The sequence below is a fragment of the Urocitellus parryii genome, chromosome 8 (assembly GCF_045843805.1).
Source record: "Urocitellus parryii isolate mUroPar1 chromosome 8, mUroPar1.hap1, whole genome shotgun sequence".
NCBI classification, from domain to species: domain Eukaryota; kingdom Metazoa; phylum Chordata; class Mammalia; order Rodentia; family Sciuridae; genus Urocitellus; species Urocitellus parryii.
Window position 1 is genome coordinate 7,020,467 of NC_135538.1, and position 12,131 is coordinate 7,032,597.

General features: G+C 43.5%; 1 protein-coding gene across 4 annotated transcripts in view; it reads right to left on the reverse strand.

Moving 5' to 3' along the window:
* The window catches only part of Map3k4 (mitogen-activated protein kinase kinase kinase 4), a 106,971-nt gene extending 102,744 nt beyond the window's left edge, over positions 1-4,227 (reverse strand). For all 4 annotated transcript variants that reach the window (XM_026393139.2, XM_026393140.2, XM_026393141.2 and 1 more), the window contains exon 1: positions 3,950-4,227. In XM_026393139.2, the coding sequence (XP_026248924.1) occupies positions 3,950-4,071 (122 nt within the window). In that variant the 5' untranslated portion in view covers positions 4,072-4,227. The remainder of the gene's footprint in view (positions 1-3,949) is intronic.
* Positions 4,228-12,131: the final 7,904 nt, after the last annotated feature.

A 12,131-nucleotide genomic window follows, 5' to 3' on the forward strand; every position in this document is an offset into this window, starting at 1 on the left:
GAGGACAGCCAGAGTGAAACCTAGAAAAATTAAAACCTAAGAGTTAGACTTTGTCTCCCTGTGTCTTATACAAAAAGCAAGGGCTGTGCCAATCTCCCTGGTCTACTACCATTAGTCACTTAGAACACTCAACTGATTTTCCTTGCTAATGTCATTTTTACCAATCCATCTCTTAATTATACTTCGGTCTTTTACAGGCAAGGGAACATACTGACAGTCACTGCACAGACCAAGCTAAGTAAGCAGCATGTCTGAGAAGCTGAGGCCCAGTGAACGGACCTTGCTCTTCCTGCCAAGGTGACGCAGCCTATCATGGCCTACAATTGTCTACCAATCTCCTTTTCTAACATCTCTTCCATTTTCTTTCTAAGAAAGTATTTCCAGCAGAATACACACCACCTGGTCAAATGAGAAGGCTAAGACAAAAGGACACTAGGAGTGAAAAGATAATCACTAAGGAATGAGGAATTACTAAGCAACAGGAAGTTATTAAGGCAAGTGTATCCAGTTAAGTGTCAAGACCTTCACAGCCCCAAGTTTCAGTAGCTCAGAACAAGATTTACAAGACAGTAAGAGACCATACAGGAAGGGAAGTAGAGCAACTTCCAACAATCTGGCAATTAAAGGGAATCAGAATGGAGTCAACATAAAGTTTCTGCCCCCACTGGAGTCCTCTCTTACTGCTGCCTGGTGACTCCTTCTCTGTCAAAAGCCACCCCACCAAGGGCACCTACTGTTATACTGGTCTAGAGGCACATCCAACACCAACCCTCCGTGAACAGCTTCTCTGATGGTAGGCAACATCCAGTGTCAAGACTGAAACAAGCAGCCTCAAAGTAAGCATTCAAGTTAGAGAGATCAATTTGCTTAGAGTGCTGATATTCAAGTACTCTTTTAGTAGTGAAACCCATTTTTTCAAATGAACTCATAAGAACCCATTATATAAAATAATTGATTAATAAAAGATCACTGACATATAAGGTAAGTAAGAACAATGAAGCCATATTTAAAATAAATATTTTAAATGAAATGTTAGACAGGAGCTTTACATCACACTTAATATTCAATTTGTTGTGTTTTCTTCAAGTGCACAAATCCAAGAAATCACAAAGGTAAATTGTTGCAAATGATTTCTAATAGTTCTCCTAGTCATTTCAGGATCCTCACAGAACTGACCCAGAAGCTTGAAAAAGAAATTATAAGGAATGTTGACTTCAAAGCTTAATCACTAATAACAACAGCTGTCCTTTTATTAGAAGTTCTTTACCAAAAATAAGGACAAGAAATATCCACAACTGACAATAAGCTTCATGTTGTAATCAGCTTTTTTGCTGCTGTGACTAAAAGGACGGGACCAGACGACTATAGAGGAGGAAAGATTTATTTAGGGGCTCACAGTTCAGAGGTCTTAGTCCACAGAAGGCCATCTCCATTTCTCAGGGCTTGAGGTGAGGCTGAACACAGCAGAAGAGTGTGGTGGAGGAAAGCAGAAAGAGAGACTCCACTCCCCAGATACAAATGTATGCCCTAAAGCCATGCCCCCAATGCCCGCTCCTCTAGTTACCACTCAGTTAATCCATCAGGGGATTAATTCACTGATTGGGTTTAAGGCTCTCACAACTCAATCATTTCTTCTCCAAACTTTCTTACATTGTCTCACACATAAGCTTTTGGGAGACACCTCACAGCCAAACCACAACACAGTAAAACTACAATAGAGTACTATCACTTCTCAACCTGTTGTGTTCTTCATTAAGTCACTTCGTAACTCTTGTCAGAAGGAACGCACACACCAGGCAGATGTGATGGGCTAGATGGCATCTGCAGTGTTATCTGCCACAAAACCTGGGAGGCCAACACGTACAGGCCTGACTTCTACAAAAGACCTGTGTTAATAGAACCTTCCTAATCAATGACAGACATAAAGTAGATGAACAAGGATAGCTTTATCCTGGCCTATCACAAACCAGTTAACCTGGTAGCACAAATAACCACATTACTGGTCTCCACTGTGCCAAAAAGTGGCATTTAGCACATTCTCAATATGCACATTGAGCTTCTTCAAAATAGTTAAAAACATAAAATAAATTCAAATAAACAACTGGGGAACTCATGCAACATCTCTTTATCAAAGATTGACAAGAAGTCTGTCAGAGGTCAGCCCTGAAGAGAAGGTGGTAACAATGAGGGCATAATAAAGGCAAAACAACAGCTTTATCAAGTAATCTGCTTCACAGATTTGCTTTTGTAAAATTAAATGCAATGTTGCTAAGAAAAATATTTCTAAGATCTTTTTGTTCCGTACACTGCTGTTCACTTAAGGTTGGATAAAGCCCATTATCCTGACCTATTTTTATTATAACAAAGAGAGAAATACCAAGGTTTCTCTTCATCACGGAAAAGCAGCCATTTTTACAGCACATTTTTGTTTCTTTGCCCTTTTCACTTTTACCTCTGAATGTTCAGGTCCACTTTCCCAGAGTAGAGTTCAACAGAATGTTAACTTCTGGTGTGTGGATAAGGAAATCACACCTCTTCCTCACCCTGGGTCAGGCATGGCCTATACAGCCTGGCCTTTACTCATTACCAACTGTGAACTCTGGGCAGGATACTTAACCTTTGTGCCTCAGTTTCCTCCTATGTAAAAAAGAGATAATAACAGTTCTACCTCACAGGGGTGTTGTAAAGATTAAGTGAGTAATTTAATAAGTGTTAAGAATTTTAAGCAATTAATAAGTGTTCACAATTATTTTTTAAAAAAGCTTAAAGGGATCAAAATTGCTCAGAAATTGAATTAACACATATAATAATGTAACAAAACTTCTAAAGAATGCTAGATAAACTCAAAAGTAATTCTCATTACACGCTATACCGTTCTTTATTAGAGAAGTCGTTCTTTATATTCTAATATAAAGAAGTCGTTCTTTACATTAGAGAAGTCTGTTCTTTATACAGAGGTATCTTAAAATTAAGAAAAGTAAAGTAACAACAGCTTTACTGAAAATCAAACTGGTTTGGGCCAATTCAGTGAGGACAACCAAGAAGGTGTCTCCTGTGTTCAGTCCTAAATATGACTACATATTTGTTTAAAATTTCCTTAAGCAGGAAAAACAGAAAGAGCACACCTAACTGCCTTATTTCTAGAACTAAATACAGCAAGATAGTAAGATGGGAGGTGCTGTCAGTATTTTCTTTACAGGGGACAGGGGGCAGTAGTTTGCAAATTTACTCTGTGATGCAAACGACAGTGAGTAAGAGGGCATTTGGACGCACAAACAGGCACATAAGAGGGAAAATCTTAGCTGTGGTGCATTTATTATCCCAATCAAAAAAATGATGACATAAAAGTAATTAACAGAGTCTCTGTGGAACAATGTTCTGCGTAGCAAAGTTCGCCTCAGAGCTTCCAGCGGTGGCAAAGTTTCTCACAAATCAATGCTTACTTTATTTGCACGTGCGAGCCACAATCTGCACAGCGCTTCCCCCACAGGACACTAAAGGGCCCTCCAAGAGGCCAGGCGACTGCTCAGTCCCAGCGCAGTTTCCCCGCGAAAGAAGCCGGCATCTTCCGGGGGCGCGGTGCAAACCCAGGGAAGGAGGGACGCGCGGGGCGCCAGCGGGGCGCACTGGCTTCCCGAGCGGCTCCCTCCCTCGGACGGGGGCGGAGTGAGGGGCCACTGCGGTTCGGCCAGCGGAGAGGAATTCGGCGCGGCCGCTGCAGCAGCTCGCGCCGGGGGGCGGCGCGGCCGGCATCCAGGGCAGGGCGGGCCGGCGGCTGCGCGGGGCCGGGCAGGGGTCGCTCGGCCGCGGCGCCCCGGCCCCAGGCTGCGCCGCGCCCTGCCGCCGCGGAGCCGGGGTGCTTCCCTCCCCACGCCCCCTTCGGCCCCGGCGACCTCGGGCCAGGACCCGACCCGCTTCCTGCGAGCGGTCGGCAGCCGCCGCCACTCACCTCGCCGCCAGGCAGCGCTCGGGCTCGGGCTCGGGTTCCGGCGGCGGCGGCTCCTCCATGGCGGCGGCAGGGGTGACGGCGAAGGCGGGAGGGGGCACCAGCTCGGCGGCGGCTTCTTTCATTCGTGCACGGAGCCCCGCATGGCCGCGGCGGGCAGTAAGCTGCAGCCTGGCGCGAGGGACCGGAGCCCCGAAGTGCGGGAGTGACTCGGCTCCGCCTCCGCCTCTAGCCCGCCGCAGGACCCGAGCGCGCCGCGGCCATCTTGGGAACGGCGGCCGGCCGAGCGCCGGACTACGGCGGGCGGCGAGGGACAAGCCTCCGTGGGCGGCGGCGGCGGGCGCTGGAATCCGAATGGGCGGGGACGCGCAAGCCGAGGGAGGGGCGCGGTTCCCCGCCGCCGATCAGGTGTCGGCTGGGTTGGTGACAGCGGCCACTGTGGTGCGGAGCTGGACTGTGCGACGTGCTGGGCGGCCCTCGGGGCGCGGGCGCGAGCTGCGAAGACACCCGGGAGAGGCGGTGCTGGGCGTCTGGGCGGTAATCGAGGACTTGCAAAGTGCTTGGTGGTTTGAGCCAGTGGATCGCCGCCGCCAAAGGTCGGGCGTCCTGAATCCCGTCTTTCGGAAATCGGGATGATGTCACCCGGGCGCGCGCAGCGCGGAGGCATGAAAGCGCGGGCCTTCGCCGCGCTGGTACAACTCAGCTTCCTGAGACCGGGAATAAGTTTACGGAAGCTCAGGCCATGGCAGGGACCCTCACTTCTGCGAGGCACCGAAGACCACTGGTCACACAGCGCGGGGTTCCACGTGGACCTTCCGGAGAGCGGACCGCAGCGTTCCTATACTGACGGGGTGAAAGAAAAAAGAAGCTCTAAAGTTTACTTCAGACACATTGAAAACTTTTGCAATTCCAGTGCTTCGTTTATCCTTAGAGACCACGTGGGTCTTCACAGCTTTAAGTTGCAAACATTTGCAAAATTTCCTAGGGAGTGAAATCCAAAGTCAATTTTAAAACACCATCCTTTTTTTTTTTTTTTTCATTTTTAAAAAGTAATTCGGCATTTTATTTTTTTTTAATTTTTTGTTTTTTTATTGTTGGTTGTTCAAAACATTACATAGTTCTTGATCTATCATATTTCACACTTTGATTCAAGTGGGTTATGAACTCCCATTTTTACCCCGTATACAGGTTGCAGAATCACATCAGTTACACCAGTATGTTCACCTCTAGTCCTTCAAATGCGCTGTTAAAAAAAAAAAAAAATCGGTTGAGCCAAAGCTCAAAATATGTAAAACATAGTTCTGAACAAATGTTGGTAAGAAAACTGGCCAAAACAAAACATTTAAACGTGATGAGGTAGGACTTAAAGATCAGCTGAGAAGATAGCTAGGTTGCACTCAAAAGTTTCCAAAATTCATTTGTAGCTAAGTTGCTTCCTTCAATTTTCTTTATTACAAGAGTCTGTATTTTTTTATGACCAGATAGTGCTGAATTTCTGAATTGATGTTCATCTTATTTATTCAACAATACGTATTCAACAAGTACTTGTTAAATGCATACATGAGGACTGCTGAAGATAGAGCATTGATCAAAACAGACCAAATCTTTCCCTAATAGAGTCAATAACCTTATGATAAAAGGAGAGAAAAAACAAACGAGTGTTTAAGGAGAGTAAACTTTTTTATCTTAATAAAAACCATATAATTTCTTAAATCACTAATTCCCTTTTGATGTGTGAAGAAAGTTCTGCAAATATTTCCCACTTTCTGTAATTCTAGTTCTCTAATTTTCCTTTAAAATTTGCTGAGCCTGAAACCCTTCTGAGAAGGCGTATTAGAGATTTAAAAATTTAAATAGTTAAAATAAACCCCTCTCCTCTAAGAAGCTCTGTACTGTGTACTCTTCAGGGCTTGCATTCCAGTTAACTGTGACTAGATAGCTAGAGTGCACACAAGTACATCCAGATCACAAGACACTGGCCAAATGTAAATCAGCCTTGAGAGACCTATGACCTTTTTTCACCTTCCACTTGAGGGTTCTATTTTAGCCAGATCCAAACAAATTTTACATTTAACTAATCTGATAATGCAGCACATGGAGAAACCTAAGTTAAGTGGTACTAAACACGCAATTTAAGTGCAGTGACTTTGACCTACCTCCACACTGGTCCAGGCCCACTATTTCCCTAGCAGATCCCCTCCCCAGGCCTCCCCTCTCCCCAGGGCTCCAGACAGGCCTTCACAGCATCCACCCCCAGTTACCCAGGGTTCCTTTCCTTCCTTTTCTGCCTTTCCCACTGAAGTGTATGTCCCTTCAGGATAGATGCCTTTCTTTGTTCTTCTGTGGTCTACCTAGCCACCAAGAAGCACTAGTGCCCAGCTAGTGTCTGACATATAGTAGGAGCTCAGTTAATATTGTTATGACAGAGTTAAGGACATGCCATCTCAAAATATGCAACTGGTATATTGATTATTTCAGTCTTTTTGAAGTCACTTGACTTCACAAAGGACTATTTGACCTAACATTTCCTACAGGCAGCAAAACATGAAAATTCTTTTTTTTTTTTTTTAAGAGAGAGAATTTTTTAATATTTATTTTTTAGTTTTCGGCGGACACAACATCTTTGTTTGTATGTGGTGCTGAGGATCGAACCCGGGGCCATACGCATGCCAGGCGAGCGTGCTACTGCTTGAGCCACATCCCCAGCCCCAAACATGAAAATTCTTTAGGGAAAGCGATCCTTCACATAGCAGTGCTGGGAAACAACCCTTGATCACCTGAGACTGGCAGTGGGGCTCAGTGTACCTAAATAAACACACTCTGAAGTGACTCTAGTTTTCCACCAACTTCTAGAGACCCTCCCCCATTTTATTTCAGTTAAATCCCTAGAATTTACTACTCTAGTCTATATGCCATCTGTCCTGTCTTTCCCTAAAATTTATTATTCTTTGTCTAAAAACTATAAAAGCATCATACTTTGGTCATTCCTTTGAACTTTACTCTCTTGTCAAGATCCCCATATACATGTACAATTTTTTTTTAATCTGTGCTTTTCTCTTGTTAACCAGCTCTTGTATTAATTGGGTTTCTTATCCAGCCAAGTAAGAACTAAGAGCCCACATAAGAACGAAGGAAGATACAGAGACCGTTGTCCTCCTTACAGTTACATTCATCAAGGAGGTGCTTCTTTTAACATTAATGAGCTACTCTCAATTAGGTTTTCATCTCTAAACTTATGTCACTATTTAGCACATGGCTGGTCTCTGCCTTTAATTTTGTTCTTAAAAACAATGGCAACAAAATCTTCAAAGAATTGCTTCTCCCTGTATCCTCAAGACCAAATTCACATAGCCTTTATTGAATTTCTTTTAAAAAATGAATTAAAAGCTAAAATTCTCCTAAAGATCCAGTTTACGTGGAGGTACATAACATTCTTAACTTTGCTTATAATTAGTTGAAAGTCAAATTTTGACACTCAAACCCAGTTACATATTCATATGTATGTGTTTTTCTGCTTTCCCTAAACACTAACAAACCTTGAACACAGGCTACCATTATTTAAACTATTGGAAGTACCTATCAGTGCAAAGACAGTTGTTATAGCATTAAGGCTGGTATATTAGCCGAAAGTTAATTTTATGGGTTTTGTCACAAAATGATTCAAAGCGAATTTTTGTGCCAAGCTATGCGATAAATAGGGTTATGTCTCTGTTGTTTGAAAACAAAAACTCCAAGATTATGGTTTTGAACATCATTATTAGTGTGGTGCTGCATTTTACTTAAATGCATTTCCCTTTTCCCAGTGATATTCATGAAGTCTTCCACCCAGATTCCTGTGTGAACATTCAAGACTTCACCAGCCCCTGGCCCTCTCTGTTCCCAGGGGCTCAGCCCAGCTCTTCAGTGGCAGAAAGAGTGCAGACATCCCAGTCTGTTGATGCTCACAGGGGGCCGATTCATTTTAACTCCAGCATATCCAAAGAGAGAAGACTGTGAAAGAGCAATGAAATCTTCAACTCCTCATGGGGGACTTTGACACATGGATTTTTTTTCCCCATAATGATACAAGGACATCTATTTCTACTTAGTAGTAAAACACAAAGAAACATTGGATATGAAAAAAACATAATTAGTGCACTTTTTAAAAATAGTCCTTGTCATCCTTCTTGTCTGAATAGTGGGGACTTAGATAAGACCTCTACTGCTTTGTGTTGTTTTTCTGAGAGGTGATTTACTTGTTTTTGTTATTTCTCCACCAGGACACAAATCAGCACTTATTTCAGACATTCTCCTCTTACACAGTATATATACATTGAGCCGGTGAAGACTTCAAATCATTAACAAAGAATTAAAGGTTATGTGCTTAAAAAAAAAAAAAAAGTTATTCTTATCCAAAGGAATAAACTAACAAAGGGAAAGTGGAGTCCAATGTGTGAATAGTGAGAGTTTAGTGGAGGGTCATGTGCAGCCTGCTCACAGCCTCTTCGTTTCCTTCTAGAAATGCAGGCAGGAGAAGCAGAGTTGGGGGACCCGCATGGCTTCTTTCCTGCTCTGACTTCTCAGTTCACCTCTCAAGCTCCTGCCACAGCAAGGGCTGGCGAAGCCCCTGAGGGAGTCGGCTCTTGCCTGATTCTCTGTATTTCATTTCTCCTTCTGAATAACCAGGTATGAAGTTGGGAGAACTGTGAAACTGAAAGTTGCAGTTCCTAAATTATCTTCAGATCCCTTCAAATCAACAGTATGTGCTTTGTGCAGGATGTGGAACCAGGCACAGAAGAGAAGAGAGATGACTCGGTGCCCTGTGCCAGGGGCTTCTGACCCTCACTTCTGTCTGTCAAGGTCACTTGTTCTCCCAAACACTGTTGTCTCCTGTGGTTGGTTACATGTGTCTTTCTTTCTCAAGAGCAGGCACCATTTCTGGCCTATTATTACTTCTTTAGCACATGCAATAACTCTCTGTACATAGTACCTGTTCAGCTAAATATCTGCTGAAGAAATGAACTGGATTCTGTATGCATGCATGGATCTAATTGGGGAAATAAACCCAGGATGAAAATTTCTGTGGTACATGTAGACTAAGAGAAGTCTCCAGAGGCAGTTTTTGTGGTTGTTCTTAATGCAGCTGGTATTCTAACAATCAGAGACTACTAAGGTAGACACACATAAGAAAGAAAAACTACACTTAAAAGTAAACATTTCAGCATGAAAGGTAAAGCAATGTACCACATGTAAGCTCTTAATGACAAGCATCTTACGAAGAACAGAAATAAACTTGATTCTTACTTACGTTGACAGTGGCTGTGTTTGTATATACACTTGACACTAACAAATACAAGGCTTTTTATATGACTGTGCTTGAAGTAAGGGAAAAGGAGTCATGGATAAATACGGAAATGGAGTTTAAAGCCCCGATTTTTATGAGGTATGGCTCTGGTGCACATCAGAAACATTTTGAACCAACAGACTTGTAAACCAAAGGCCAGAAATAAATTCCAGAAAATCAGACTCCTCCTTTTGAGGTCTGCATTTTTAGTGTGGTTTTGCAACATCATGAACTCTTTGAGTTGGAAACATCCTGAGAAGCCATCAAAACTGCCCTTCTCAGAACAAGACTTTTCATAAGTCACAAAAGTGTCCCAGGCTTGAATCTTTCAGTTTCATAAGGCAATATATGCCATGTTTTTGACAACTCCCAGGCTTAGGAAATTAATGTTTGTAACAATTCCAAATCTGCCTCCCTGTTATGTCTAACCCAGGGGCCTATCTGGGACTGCATAAAATAAGTGGATTTGACACTTAAGAACAACTATCTTACAGTTGTCTCCCAAAATGACAAAAATAAAAAGTCTTCTCCCCAACTCCCCACTCTCCAGATTAATTCTCCCTCCCATGACTCCATGCAGACTTGAATTGATTTTTCTTTTCATGGTGTGTTTGAGAACTTAGACTTGACCAGAGTGGTCTTGATTAAACTAAGAGAATTTGAAATCATAACTTTAGAACTTTTACCTCAAATTCATATCTCTCTCCATATATATATATATATATATATATATATATATATATGGTATTTAAGAAAATATTTAATACTTCATTTTCCTATTTAAACAAAGGGCACTGTGTGTCTTCAACAACGAGGAGTTTAAAAAGGAGATGACTACTGTTATTTAGACCACTACTGCTCAAAATCTGAAGTGAAGGGGGTCATTTAGAGACCTTGCCAGGTAGATTCCCAATTCAGCAGGTTTGGCTGACACCACAGAGTCTGCATCTTTAACAAGCTCCTAAGTGCTGGTGGGTGCTGTGGGAAGGAACACTGTGAATAGACGCAGTGCTCTGCTAAGACAGATAACAGACCCCTGCTTAAAGGGGGTGACCCAAAGAGAAGATGGAAGTGTTAAGTTCAAAGATGATTAAGCCTCCTTCCAGCGAAACTAACAGGTATGTGGTGAGTCTTGAGTTGTGGGTTCTTTGTGTCTCTCCAAAAGAGAGATTGATGTCTATCTAAGCCTGTGCTGCTAGTTTTTTTGTTGTTGTTGTTGTTGTTTTGTTTGTTTTTGTTTTTTTCCAAATGCCTGGAACTGAGTGATTTATAAACAGAGTAAATGTATTGTTCACAGATCTGGAGGCTAAAAGTCCAAGATCAAGACCCTGACAGGTTTGGTGGTCTCTGCATCCAAGATGGTTCCTCAAACATTGCTTCCTCTGGAGGGAACAGATGTTAGAAGGGACCAAAAAGTGAGTTCTCGCCAGCACCTCTTGATACATCACCCCAGGCTCCAAGTTCTAATGTGAATTTCTGAGGGAACACAAGCATTTCAATCACAGTGGAGTCCTTTCCTGGTACCTGTGAAAGTGACCTTATTTGGGAATGAAGCATTTGGAGACATGAGGTTACACTGAAGCAGAGTGGGCCCTCTATTTGATATAAGTGGCATCCTTAAAGAAGAGAGAACAGAGACATTGTCACTGGTGCAGAGAGAAGGCAGAGATGTGGCCCTGAAGGCAGAGATGGAGTGTGGCCAGGAAAGCCAATGACACAGCAGCAAACACTAGAAGCTACAAGAGCCTCGTCCACAGCCTTCAAAGAGAGAACCGCCCCGCGGACACCCCAGTTTGGGAAGCTCACACAGAACAGAGCAAGCGCACACCTCTGCGGTCTTACTCCACTCGTCTATGGCACTTTGTTATGGCGGCCTGGGCATGGCGGAGTGGAAGGGAAGAACCCGGAGGCTCCAGCTGTGTGAGCACCAGGAAGCTGTGCTGTGGCCCTCTGCGGAAAGGTGCCCTGAGAGGAGGAGGACACCAACATGACAATGACCCATGACACAAAATGTGGACCTGTGTGAGAGAGTCCCCATGGGAATGTACCCACGCAACAGTACAGGGGTCACTTAGTAGATGCCTGCATCTTGTTAAAAAACTGCTTACATTAGGGTTCAGCAGGATGATTTAAAGAGGCTTGGTGACTGGTTTGAAAAATAATGTAGAGACCACTGAGCCCTTCCTCTGGCTGCATGATAGAATCACCCAGGAAGGTTCTAGAAACTTTAATGCTTACATTCTACCTTCCTCCCAGATCTGCATTTGATTGGCCTGAGATGGGACCAGTATTGCTACGTCAAAAATATTCCTCGTTTCATTCTGATGTCCCACCAGGGCTGAGAATGTTAAAGACCCAAACCTTCAAAAGCAGGGCCAACATTGACAATGCAGTCCAAGAGTGTCCCTTCTCATTTACCCAGTGCCAAATGTGGACAGCATTGTGCAGGGTGCAGTAGGCAATACAGGGTCTAAATTATCAGCCACTGACCCTTGAGGCGAACGACTTGTGCAAATACAGACATGCCCATGTTTAGCCTGGATGGTGACAGTCGGCCACATGGGTGCTGCTGCACCCCTGTTTGTTTGCCTTCTCTCAAGGATCACAGATGTATACTGCCAATTGTCCAATGTCTGAAAAGAGTTGTACATCTTGTGAATATCTTTCTTAGCTATTTACAGTGGGTGGGTGTGTTCCTTTGCTAGGAGTGTCATAACAAAGAACCACAAACTGGGTTAAGACAACAGAAATTTGTTCTCTTCTAGTTCTAAATACCAGAAGTCCAACATCCAAGTGTGAGGGCCAGCCTGTGTCATGCCTGTCTTCTGGATCCTGGGGGTGGCCAGCAAGCCCTGGCACTCC